This window comes from Vidua macroura, chromosome 16, assembly GCF_024509145.1.
Source record: "Vidua macroura isolate BioBank_ID:100142 chromosome 16, ASM2450914v1, whole genome shotgun sequence".
In the NCBI taxonomy this organism is placed as follows: domain Eukaryota; kingdom Metazoa; phylum Chordata; class Aves; order Passeriformes; family Viduidae; genus Vidua; species Vidua macroura.
The window spans coordinates 15,756,928-15,770,053 of record NC_071586.1 but is presented as its reverse complement, the minus strand read 5'-3'; the positions used below and the strand labels follow the sequence as shown (position 1 = coordinate 15,770,053).

Sequence of the window (13,126 nt, the reverse complement as noted above, 5' to 3'; positions counted from 1 at the left end):
CCGGGGGCACCGGGGGCACCGGGGGCACCGGGGGTACCGGGGGGCACCGGGGGCACCGGGGGCACCGGGGGGAGCGGGGGTACCGGGGGCACCGGGGGCACCGGGAGGAGCGGGGGGCACCGGGGGCACCGGGGGGCACCGGGGGGAGCGGGGGTACCGGGGGCACCGGGGGGAGCGGGAGGAGCGGGGGGCACCGGGGGCACCGGGGGTACCGGGGGGAGCGGGGGGAGCGGGGGGCACCGGGGGCACCGGGGGCACCGGGGGGAGCGGGCACGGCGACAACGGGGCTGCGGAGGGGGGGTCTGTAGCCGCCCGAAGGGAGGCGAGGACGGGGGCACCGCTCCCCGCGCCGCCCCTGCACGCCCCGGCCCCGAGGCGCGTTACCGTGGCGGCACCGGGAGGCGCCTCCGGTGGGTCTGCAGGAGCGAAGGGAACCGCGAATGGGGGCTGGCAACCGCACCCCGGGGAGCAGCGCGGGGTGCCCCACGCCGCACACGCCAGCCCCGCGGGCGGGGTGCGCAGCGGGGCGGGGGAGCAGCTCCACAGCCCGGTTTGGGGTCCGTCCCACAGCCCGGTTTGGGGTCAGTCCCGCAGCCCGGTTTGGGATCAGTCCCGCAGCCCGGTTTGGGGTTAATCCCGCAGCCCGGTTTGGGTCAGTCCCGCAGCCCGGTTTGGGATCAGTCCCGCAGCCCGGTTTGGGGTCCGTCCCACAGCCCGGTTTGGGGTCCATCCCACAGCCCGGTTTGGGGTCCGTCCCACAGCCCGGTTTGGGGTCAGTCCCGCAGCCCGGTTTGGGGTCCATCCCGCAGCCCGGTTTGGGTCAGTCCCACAGCCCGGTTTGGGGTCTGTCCCACAGCCCGGTTTGGGATCAGTCCCGCAGCCCGGTTTGGGTCAGTCCCACAGCCCGGTTTGGGGTCTGTCCCACAGCCCGGTTTGGGGTCAGTCCCACAGCCCGGTTTGGGGTCTGTCCCACAGCCCAGTTTGGGTCAGTCCCACAGCCCGGTTTGGGGTTAATCCCGCAGCCCGGTTTGGGGTCAGTCCCGCAGCCTGGTTTGGGGTCTGTCCCACAGCCCAGTTTGGGGTCAGTCCCACAGCCGCGTCCATCCCTCTCGGGTTTTTCGGCACGGTGTGGGGGCGCCACTCGAGGCGGTCTCAGACCCTCAGCCGCCGGCAGCATCCCTCGAGGGGGCAAGGGTGGAACCGGGTCCAGGCCAGGGGGGGACGGAGCGTGGGCTGCGGGACCGGGAGCCCGGGTTCCCCCAGTGTGTCTCAGCAACAGAGAGCAACATTTGGCGTCTCTCTCTGCTCCCGAATGTCATCCGAGGCGCTGGCGGTCTCTCGCTGGAATAAATGTCGTCAGCTGCGTGACCTGTTCGGGCAGCACGGCCCAGCCTGGCCGGGAACGGAGGTCTGGACAGGCACAGCGAAGCGGGAGCGAGGGGTAAATCGCTGTCAGGAGAAGCCAGGCAGGCACACGGTGAAGATGGAGTAAGTGACAGCACTGGCACAGGGAGTGACAGCTGACAGGGCAGGGATCAGCGTCCCAGAGAGCCCGGGGCCAGCGCCAGAGCTCGGGTGACAGCCGTGGTGATGCTGAGGGGTCATTCTCACTGTGGGCATGGATGAGATTTTCCCTTTGGGAGCACTTAAGTCTATGGTTAATCCCTCTTTAAGGGCCCTGAAGCACCTGTGGGGAGGAGGAGGAGCAGGCAGCAGGGTTCTGATGGATTTGACCATGGAAAAGGAAGATGGGCCAGGTTAGGAGCTCCTGTGCACGGTTCCTGGCTGAGATCCCCCCGCTGCCACCCCGAGTCTTGGGCACGGGGGTCACAGGTTCCAGGGAATGCTGAGGAGCCCTGGGTCTGCAGCACTCCTCCGACACAGCTGAGGCTCAAGGAAAAGCTGTCACGGTGGAGGCTCATCATCCCACTCCCCTGGATCCCGGCGATCCAGCCGGGAGATGGAAGAGCTGCCTCGGCAGAGCAGACTGGATGCCACGGTTTTGCACTATAATCTGATTTTCCAGGGCAGCTGCGGTCGACAGAGGCTGAGGCCGCGGAACAAAGTGCAGTCAGTGCTGGAACCATCTGTGGGCTGCAGGTTTCTAACCAAGCCCCTGGGCCACGGCCGTGGTGCGGCTTTTCCTGGCAGCACCCGCCGGGAGGAAGGGGGCACACACTGCCCTGGCACCCCGCACCTTCGGGGCGCGCCCGGCCGGCTGCGCGAGGACTTTGCCCCGGCTCCCATCCCCAGGCGAAGAGGATGGAAATCTCCATCAGCGGCCCCGTGCTCCGGAGCAAACAAAGCCAGCTGTTTATCGGGGCAACGCCGGAGGACGCGGCTCCTCATCGGCGGCGGCAGCCGGGAAGCGCCCGGATAACTCCGCCCGTGCCAAGGGTCGTGTGCTCCCGGCGCTGCCGCAGGGCTGATCCCGCTGCCCCCGGCCCCCAAAACCAGCCTCGGCAGAGCTCGGAGCTCCGCGGCGAGGAGCGTCTCCGGCAAGTTTCTCTCCTGGAGGAAAGGCGTGTGTGCAGAGACGCAGCCTGCTCAGAATCGCAGTCACGCCTGGAGATGTTGCTCCTCAGATAGTTACAGGAACTAATCAGATAACGGCAGCTGAACTAAGGGGGATATATTTGCTAAAAATAGCTTAATGGAACAACAGACGCCTGGAGAGACGGCGTGCCTCGGGGAAGCAGGGCTCTGAGCGGGGCTAGCCGCTACTCCGAGCCATCTACATATATGTAAATTTGTCCTTAAAGGCAGAAAAACAGCTTGTCCCCGTCAGGGTGGTCAGCCCAAGAGGGCCGTTGTGCTGCTGTATAAATGTGAGCGCCGAGAGGCAGATGGTGCCAGCAGTGCCACCTGTGCCAGCAGCCACGGGGATGGCACCTGCCTTTTGCTCAGCCACCCCCGCCAGGGAACAGAGCTCTGCACAGGGCTGGAGACACCAGGAGCCCAGCCGGGGCCTAGCGCCGCGCTCTGCCCAGCTGCTCTGCACAAACACTGCGCCTCAGGGCTTTAAATCTGGCTGTTTTCTTTGGCATGGAACATGGCAGGGTTCTGTGCGCCAGAAGTTCCACGCCGCGCTCAGAGCCAAGCAAGATATTTCGGTGTGAGGCCTTCCCTCCCTCCCTCCCTCCCTGCCTCCTCCTGCTGCTCCAGGTTGTTCCAAAGCTGGCTCGTGCCACAGCTGCCCCCGCGCTCCCCGGCCTCGGCTGCTCCGTGCCCCGGGCCTGGCCGGGCTCTATCCATCCCTGCCTCTCCCAGCCTGCTCCCCTCCTGGTGCCAGCTCCTGCTGCCAGCTCGGAGGGAGCAGAGCCGTCTCTCCAGCAGGCAGCCTGCAAGGACGAGCTATTCCCCACCAGGCACGATGTCAGCTCTGCCAGCTTGGAAGATATTCATCTTCCTTGCATGGTGACTGCAGGAAGGATGCTGCAGGCTCTCTCCATGTGCTGCTCGTGGTGCCTCTGCTGTCACCCGCTGCAGTGCCACCAGCCAAGGGCTGGGGGCTTCTCTGTCTCTGCTGGGCGCTGGTGAAGCTTTGCTTCAAATCCTGGGGTCAGTTTTGGGCCCTTCATGACATGGAAGGGCTGGAGCATATCCAGGGAAGGGAACAGGGCTGGGGAAGGGGCTAGAGCCCCAGGAGGAGCTGAGGGAGCTGGGAAGGGGCTCAGTCTGGAGAAAAGGGGGATCAGGGGGGACCTTGTGGCTCTGCACAGCTCCTGCCAGGAGGGGACAGCCAGGGGGGTCGGGCTGTGCTCCAGGGACAGGGACAGGAGGAGAGGGAACGGCCTCAGGCTGGGCCGGGGGAGCTCAGGGTGGATATTTGGGAGAATTTCCTCCTGGAGGGGCTGCCCAGCCCTGGCACGGCTGCCCAGGGCAGGGGTGGAGTCCCCATCCCTGAGGGGATTTAACAGCCCTGTGGATGCGGCACTTGGGGACACGGGACAGCGGTGGCTTTGGCAGTGCTGAGGAATAGTTGGGCTGGATGGACTTCAGAGGCCTTTTCCAACCAAAACCATTCTGTGACTCTCCCAGTGCCGTGTAACTCTGCCAGCCCTGCTCCAGGTCCTCTGCCAAGGGCACACGGAGCTCTGGCTCCAGAGTGGCTGCAGAGGAAGAGCCTGAAGGCAGTGGGATCACCTGGATGGGAGGTGTGGGAGGGCAGCTGGGCCTGACAGGCAAACCCAGAGAGCTCAGTTTCATCCTGCAGAGGAGCAGATATCCCCCGGAGAGGTCAGACAGAGGGGACAGCCCTGCTGCAGCCAGCACGTCCCCATGGAGGGCACAGGGAAGCACAGGGAGGTGCACAAGGCACGGGACACAGCTGGAGTTGGATCCCAGCTCCCTGCCAGGGTGGGCAAGGACTCTGCTGCCTTGGGAAGGGCCCAGCCCACGCAGCACCGAGCAGGCACCGTTCCCTCCCTCGCCAGTTATTGTTCTCCCCTCCCATCGCTCACTTACCTCTGAACACTTCAATCTCATCGCCTTTGTCAGTGTCGCTGGCTTTTAATTGAAATTCCTCAGACATCTCCTCATCAGCGCAGCCCATCAGTGAGTTTTGTGTGGGAAGGCATTGTTTTCCTTCTGCAGCTGTGAAAGTTAAATTCCAGCTTTTTGCTCGGAGAGTGCTTTTGTCTCTTCCCTTTCTTACACTGCCAAGCCCAATCTTACAATCACAACCTCTTCCCTTTCTCTGGATGTTTAATCTTCCATCTCTCCTCTGCAGAGTCCCTCTGGTTCCATCTCAGGCTCCTCCACTTCTCTGGCCCATCCTGAGGGGCAGCTCCCACCTGTGGCTCCCTGCAGCCTCTGCCAATGTTTTCCTTGGGGAGGTTTGGAGAGCCCAGCCTGTTTCTGACTCTTTATTTCTTGGTGTTCAAATCCATAAGAGCAGCATCCAGCTCCTCAGGAGGGGTTGGACACCGTGGAGGTGGGCAGACGTGGAGATTTCAGCAGCCCAGGGGCAGAGCCCGAGCCCTCCTTCCCCACCAAACTGCCCCATCAGCCCCTTCTCCCTCTCCAAAAGGCAAAGGCAGGCAATGGAAACGCCATCCCCACCAGAGAGGAGGACTCACGCTGGCAGCAAAACCACGGGCAGCAGGAGGATGGCATGGGGGCTCTGCCCCAGTGCCAAGCCAAGGGTGCTCAGTCCCCTCCTCCGGAGCAGAGCTTTTCTCTAATGCCTGGCATGTCCCCAGGGGCATCCCCAGGGAACCTCGGCCCTGCCCTGGGCCCCCACTGCCCCCTCCCACCAGTAAAAGGGTGATTGTGCCAGGTCCTAACGAGCCTGCACTGGGCTGAGGCCAGGAAATGGATTTTCCTTGTGCCAAGGCTGACACGAGCCAAGGTTTCAGGAGCAGAGGGCTGAGTGCAGGGCAGTGCTCAGCTCAGCAGTCACCCACGAGACCTTGAGACAGGATGAAGAGCTGGATGTTCAAAAGGCCTTTGAAACAGAGGGAGGGCAGAACAAATGCCCAGCCTCCCTAATATGAGATATTTTCAGGCTATTTTGTATATTTTAGATGCTTTTCAAACATGCCTCAGCGGCATCAAATATTTTAGGAATATAAATATGTCAGCTTGGAAATATCTGAGGTATTTTGTAGCTGTACACAAACACATCCTGAGCCAGGGAAGGGTTAGACTGTGGTTGTGGTTCCAAAAGCAAGGGTGGAAATGTCACAGGTGCCTCTGTTATCCGTGCACACTTGGCCATTTCCATCCCAGAACGATTCACACCAGCCAGACCGTGGCTGGAGCACGAACCCAGCCAGTGGCCCTGAGCCTGGCACTGCCTGGAGCCACCACAGCAGAGCCCAAGGAGCTGGAACAAATAAATCCCTGAAAACCCTCATCTTCGGAAATCAGTTTGGCGCTGCAGAGCTCAAGAGCTCCCACGGGCCAGCCCTGGGATGCGAGCAGTGCTCTGGGCCCTTGTAAAACAATAAACAGTGGTAATGAGCAGCACGGAAATGTGCAGAGGCTCGCAAAGCTGCTGCTCCGGAGAGCAAGTCACCGCTAAGGGCCAGCTGGGCAGGAGCTCCCGATGGGGCGGGGGATGGATGAGTGGCTGCCGGTGCTGCGGCAGCGCTGGCCCAGGGGCTGTCCGCGGGCACATCCCGCGGGAGGAAGAGCAAGCCCAGCTCCGGAGCCAGCCGGGGACATGCAAATGAGTGCCCGCAGCGTGCCCAGACGTTCATCAGCGCTAATTGGTGGCAGATGGCCGATGAGACACGGGCGGGATCCATCGGCCTCAGGAGCAGCAGCTTTTGTCTTTCTGCTCTGACACAGCTGAGGTGACATTCCCAAGCTGAGTGTGAGCCAGTGGCGCTGCTCCAGGTAATTAACAATCTGGGTGATGACCATGACCATGTAGCTCCGAGTTTGGAGGCTGTTTGTTACTGTTTTCCAAGGAAGGCTGGACATTTCCTCTCAGCAAAAATCTAGTGAGCTTTGGCAATTAGTTTTGAATTCAAAATGACAGTGAGTGAGCAGCACGGCCAGCCCGGAGCCAGGCACTTCCAGGCACTCAGAGCTCTGAAGAGCAATCAGTTTCCTAATTCCCAATCTATCCCCGCTCTCTGTCCGCGGGAAGCCGTTCCCGCTTGTCCTTTAAAAGACGTGGATGGATGGAGGGTGGGTGCGGCACTTGGGGACACGGGTTACATTGGCACTGGCTCTGCTGGGGGAGCAGCTGGACCGGGCGGTCTGAGAAGGCTTTTCCGAGCGACCGCATTCTGTGATTCCGCGATTGCCGGCTCGTTCCGGGTCTGTTCCCGGTCTCTATCCCGGAGGCGGTGCTAGAGGGCGCCCGGGGCCCGCGAACCGGCCCCGGGAGCGGGCTGAGCCCGCCGGGGCTCGGGGCCGTGGGAGCTCCCGGATCGGCCCATCGGGGCGATGGCTGAAGCAGAGCGACGGCAAAACGGGGGCAAGGAATATGAAGGAGCCAGGACTGGGTGATGGAGATGGTCCCTGTGGGGGTCACTGTGACATTCACATTCTCTGGACAGAGAGACATAGTTCTGTCTCTCAGGAGAAGCACGAAGAGAAAAAGAGAAAACAATCTTTATCTCTGCTCCTTTGCTTTCCCCGTGTAGAATTTAGTATAGAGATTATTTACCTAAAGTGATTGTTTAATTAGATGCTAGTAAAAGTTATTTAAGTTCAATAACCAATCGGATCCAGCTGTGTCTCAAACTCTCAGCAGAGAGTCACGAGTTTTGCAAGTTTTTTTAGTGAGAGTTAGGTAAGTAAGAGGTATGTGTTAGAATAAGATAGTATCTCTTCAAATAGTATATTAATGTAATAAAGTATAGTTTTAATAAAGCAGATCCTTCAGCCTTCTCATCTAGAACCAAACATCATCATTTCTTGCCACATCTGGGGTCTCCTGTTTTACCATGGGAGTGCCATTGCCCCATCCCTGGGGGGATTGGACACATCCGTGGAGGTGGCACTTGGGGACGTGGGTTAGCAGTGGGCTCGGGAATGCTGGGGGAATGCTTGGACTCGGTGGTCTTGGAGCTCTTTTCCAAGCTGAATAATTCCATGATTCTATGATCACACAAGAAACGGGGGCACAAACTGCAGCCACGTTTTGTGCAAGAGCCTGCAGGGAGGGATACGGCCACTTCCTCCCCGGAGGAACAGGGATCCCCAGCTCCTCTGGGATCCCTGCATCCCTCTCCCACTGGAGAGCTCTTTCCCCCAGACACTTGCTAAGCACCAGCTGTGCTACTTCCACCAGGTGAGAGTTACCTCTAAGCGGGCAAATAACAGCAAATGGAGCTGTTACTACAGCCATACAGAAATACAGCTGCTCTCCAAGGGCCACAGCTCTCGGCAAGGGACCAGAGAGGTCAAGAGGGGCATTTTCCCTGCCTTTTGCAAGCCCCACACGAGGTACAGTGGATGGCTGCTGCTGGGGGCAGAAGGCTCCCTGTCCTGGCTCAAATCCAATTTCCAGATGCACAAAGTTTCCCTTCCATGGGCCACAAACACACCTGGACAAGAAGGTGCCTGCACTGGCTGCTCATGGACCTGCACCTGGTGCTGTAGGAGCCAAACCGTGTTTCATGTACAGAAATGGGTGCTGGAGAGAGGCTGCTGCAGGGTTCCAGGGCTGTCCAAAGCCATCTGCAGTGCTTTTGGGATCTGCCTGGGGGATCTGGAGGCAGCAGGGACATTCCTGGTCAGCCACGGCTCTGTCACGTTTTGCTGAGCGTGGTGTGTCTGGGATGTGCCTGCATGCAGGACTGGGAGGACGGGGAGAATTAACAGCCTCTTCACTGGGGTTTTAATTCTGCTTCAAGTAAACAGCGTTGAGAAACTCTCCTGTTCCCGCCAGTGGGAGGAACCAGCAGAATCCCTTCCCCACAACAAGCCATTCCCAGCCTCGCAGTGAGCAGCAGCCTCCCAACCCCAGAGTACATTTTCCACTGCCATCATTTTCCCCAGCTGCTGTTTTAAAACCCATCCCAGCAACAAGACTTTCCTCCAAGATGAAAAATCGGGATTTGATGTGAACAAATGATTTTCTCGCCGCTCTGTCAAGGTTTGCTCTCTCCTTGCACACTCACTCAAGCATTTCCTTGCTCACTGCCCTCCTTACAGCTTGGCAGCCCTGGCTTTTGGGGGAGAGCCCTTAACTTCATTCCATCAGCTGGATTCCATTAGCCAGCTAATCTACTGATTACAATCCACACACAAGACATTTTCTCCTTGCTGTTATCTGAAAGAATATGGGCATCAGTACAAAAGAAAGGGACAAGAACCCTACAAAAAGCAATTCACAATTGAGGGAGCGGAAATAAACATACCGTAGTCACATGAGGAAATAGTAACCATGGAGCTATTTTGGGCACAATACATCATGCAAAGGATGATGTGTCTTTCAAGCACTTTTCAAGCCCAAAATTCAAGGCACAAAATGTTTTTGGAAAGTAAATTCTCACATACATTAAGCACCATGCCAAGGAGTGGGGTTGGATGCTGTCAAGCTTTGCATTTCAGGTTTATTCAGAGTTTGCATACAGGAAACCAGAGCCTCAGCAGGACGATCCCAAAGCTAAAACCACCCAGGTGCTGATGGATTCTGTTGGATCAGGACCATCCTGGGGCAATCCCACTGGGTAGAGCCAGAGCTGGGGTCTTTTCCAACTTAAATGGTTCTGGGTGGGATTCATAGCCCACAGTGGATGCACACGCAGTGCTGGAGGGTCCCTAGAGAATCCCACATACCCCAAATCACAAGTGCCTTCAAAAATCCTTTGTGGTTCAAACCCAAACCATCACCTTGGCTAACCCTCCTCTGTCCTGAGTAAACACAGCACATGTGGAACACCAACAAATTAGGGTGCAATAATCAGCTGTCACAGCTGTTCCACCCTTTCCAGGTGGGGCTGGAGCTGGTTTTGGGGAGATGCCCTCTGTAATGATGCTTCCTTTGGTTGTATGGAGATTTTATTTTAGTTATATCTTTTAATCATTTAAAATCAGGAATAATTCGGCTTCCCGAGGAGATGCTGTGGGATGATGGATTGATCTCGCCAGGTGTGAGCCACAGCCAGTGCCCGGGGCCAGTGCAGGGTGAAAGTGACATTGGAACCTGATAGATTTGCTGTGTTTGAGGGTAAAAAAGATGCACTGGAAAGTACCCGCCTTGTTCTTCCTCTCTCTCCGAGTTACCTGCTGTGCTGGGGGTGTGACACACACCCCGCAGCTCTTACTGCATCCCACAGCCCTTGGGAACGGGCACCAGCCTCGGGGAGGGCTCAGGTGGGCACACGGCCCTGTGTGCCCAGGCAGGGGGAGACAATTCCCTGCCGCATTCTCTGCCCTGCCCGGTGCCTGAGCTGCCCCCCACGGGGATAACCCTTGTTTCCCGGGATTCTCCTGGCCCGGGGATGCTCATGTTCCCCGGGATGCCGCTGCTGCCCGGCATTCTTCTGTCCTCAGGATGCCCCTAGGCCCCGGGATGGCTCCTGTGTCCCGGAACCCCCTGTCCCCCGGGACCCTCGTGTCCCACGGCATCCTCGTTCTCCCGGGACACCTTTGTCACGCACGACCTCCCTGCCCCCGGGACGCTGCTGTCCCACGGGATCCCCCCGTTGCCAGGACATCCCCATGGGACCCCGCTGTTCCTGGGACACCCCTTCCCCACGGGACCCCCTGTTCCTGGGACACCCTCACGGGATCCCCCTGTTCCTGGGACACCCCTATCCCACAGGATTTCCCTGTTCCTAAGACATCCCCACGGGATCCCCTGTTCCTGGGACACCTCCACGGGACCCCCCTGTTCCTGGGACACCCCTTCCCCACAGGATTTCCCTGTTCCCAGGACATCCCCATGGGATCCCCCTGTTCCTTGGATACCCCTTCCCCACGGGACCCCCTGTTCCTGGGGCACCACCACGGGATCCCCCTGTTCCTGGGACACCCCTTCCCCACGGGATCCCCCTGTTCCCAGGACATCCCCACGGGACCCTCCTGTTCCTGGGACACCCCCACGGAACCCCCTGTTCCTGGGACACCCCTTCCCCACAGAATCCCCTTGTTCCTGGGACACCCCTTCCCCACGGGATCCCCCTGTTCCCAGGACATCCCCACGGGACCCCCCTGTTCCTGGGACACCCCTTCCCCACAGGATTTCCCTGTTCCCAGGACATCCCCATGGGATCCCCCTGTTCCTGGGGCACCCCTTCCCCACGGGCTCCTCCCGCTCCCAGGACCCGCGTGCTGTCCCGCTGTCCCGCTGTCCCACTGTCCCGCTGTCCCGCTGTCCCTCTGTCCCGCTGTCCCTCTGTCCCGCTGTCCCGCTGTCCCGCTGTCCCGCTGTCCCACTGTCCCTCTGTCCCGCTGTCCCTCTGTCCCGCTGTCCCGGCACACGCCGTGCCCCGCGGCACCCCTCGCGGTGCCGGGCCGGAGCGGGGGCGGCCCGGGCTGGAGCGGCGCCGCGCTTCCGCCGGGCGGGAGGCGGAGCGGGGGCGGCCGCGGCCGGGCGGAGCAGCGGAGCCGAGAGCGGCGCCGGGCCGGGCCGGGGCTGTCAGCGCGGCGAGCGGGGCCCCAGCGGGCCGGGCCATGGCGGGCGGGCGCTGAGGCGGCGGCGGGGCGGCCGGGGCGGCGGCGGCGGCGCGCCGGGGCCATGCCATGCCCGTAGGGAGAGATGCCTTTGGGAAATGGAGACACTGGAGCACAGCGCAAACATGGCGCCCCGCGGCTGCCGCTGCCGGGCTGGTGCCTGCTCTGCTCGCTGCTGTGCGGGGGGCTCGCCGCGACCCCGGCCCCCGCCTGCCGGCCCTGCGCCCCGGGCTGTGCCTGCGCCGCGCCCGCCTGCGCCGTCAACTGCTCGGCCCGCGGCGTGGAGCGCCCGGGGGCCGCCGTGCCCCCCGCCGCCACCGCGCTGTGAGTACCGGGCACGCCGGGCACGGGCGGGGGGCGCGGGGGGCGCGGGGATCGGCCCGCACCGGCAGCTGGGTCACCGCGGTGTCCCGCCCGGGTGGGTGCAGGGAGCGGGGGGTTCCGAGCCGCGAGTTTGGTTCGGGGGGTTCCGAGCCGCGAGTTTGGTTCGAGGGGTTCCGTGCGGGGAGTTTGGTTCGGGGGATTCTGTGCCGAGAGTTTGGTTTGGGAGGTTCTGTGCGGGGAATTTGGTTCGGGGGGTTCCGAGCCGCGAGTTTGGTTCGAGGGGTTCTGAGCCGCGAGTTTGGTTTGAGGGGTTCCGTGCGGGGAGTTTGGTTCGGGGGGTTCCGAGCCGCGAGTTTGGTTTGGGGGGTTCCGAACCGGGGGTTTGGTTCGGGGGGTTCTGTGCCGAGAGTTTGGTTTGGGAGGTTCTGTGCAGGGAATTTGGTTCGGGGGGTTCCGAGCCGAGAGTTTGGTTCGGTTGGTTCTGTGCCGAGAGTTTGGTTCGAGGGGTTCCGAACCGGGAATTTGGTTCGAGGGGTTCTGAGCGGGGAAATTTGGCTCGGGGGATTCTGTGCCGCGAGTTTGGTTTGGGAGGTTCTGTGCAGGGAATTTGGTTCGGGGGGTTCTGTGCCGAGAGTTTGGTTTGGGTGGTTCTGAGCCAGGAGTTTGGTTTGGGAGGTTCTGTGCCGAGAGTTTGGTTCGAGGGGTTCCGAACCGGGAATTTGGTTCCAGGGGTTCCGAGCAGGGGAATTTGGTTCGGGGGATTCTGTGCCGCGAGTTTGGTTTGGGAGGTTCTGTGCAGGGAATTTGTTTCGGGGGGTTCTGTGCGGGGAGTTTGGTTTGGGTGGTTCCGAGCCCGGAGTTTGGTCCGGGAGGTTCCGTGTGGTGAATTTGGTTCAGGAGGTTCCGTGCGGGGAATTTGGTTCGGGGCGGTTCCGTGTTCGGGCGGTTCTTGGGGAATAACGGGAGGAGGGTGTGCGGGAGCGAGTGTTTGAATGGGGGTTAAAGACACTTTAAAGCAAGCCCGAAAGACGCAGCTACCGAGTAACGAACGTTTCTCCGTGGCAGCGCTGGGGTGGGATGACAGATGTGTTTGTGTCTGGGGGCTCTGGTAGCTCAGTCAGGCGTGTTCGCGGAGGGGCACTGGAACGGTCCATGTGCTCTGTCACTGAAATCAACTCACTGCGTGACGCAAAAAGCAGACCTAGGGGAAAAGTTTGGTTTTCCGTAGGGAGCGACTTTTCAGTTCTTGACGAGACAAAAGCATCGAGTGATTCATATAAGAAAGATGACGTGGGGCCCGGCGCGGTGGATAGATCTCACATGAACTAATTTCTGGTGATATTTAGCTGCTTTAAGGGTCTGCTTCTTCTATTTGGATGTTCTCAAGTAAGCTTCCACTTTTTGTGTCAATACAGAGATACTGCAGAAGTTTTGGAGCACCACAGTAAACATACATTCTAAGTTCTGCAGGCTGTGTCTGGACTAACTTCAGGAAACTGTGCACATCTCTGAATCCTGCAGCCAAGGTGTTTTCCAGCTCTTTTCTTGCTAGATATATTTAGACTTCTGCAAACAAACCAGCCATTGTTTGTTGCAGAAAGCCCCTAACTGGAAAAGACTGGTTTTTATTAAGGAGGTTCTGGATTTCTGTTATCTGTTGTTGGTTTGAGATGGGGATCTGCAGCTCCCTGGGCTGCTCACTGGTCACTGTGGAGCA

General features: G+C 60.1%; 1 protein-coding gene across 1 annotated transcript in view; it reads left to right on the top strand.

The window, feature by feature from the left end:
- Window positions 1-11,170: 11,170 nt before the first annotated feature.
- Window positions 11,171-13,126, top strand: part of PKD1 (polycystin 1, transient receptor potential channel interacting) — an 83,484-nt gene continuing 81,528 nt past the window's right edge. Inside the window, exon 1 of the mRNA XM_053991897.1 lies at window positions 11,171-11,409. Within this exon, the coding sequence (XP_053847872.1) occupies window positions 11,171-11,409 (239 nt within the window). The remainder of the gene's footprint in view (window positions 11,410-13,126) is intronic.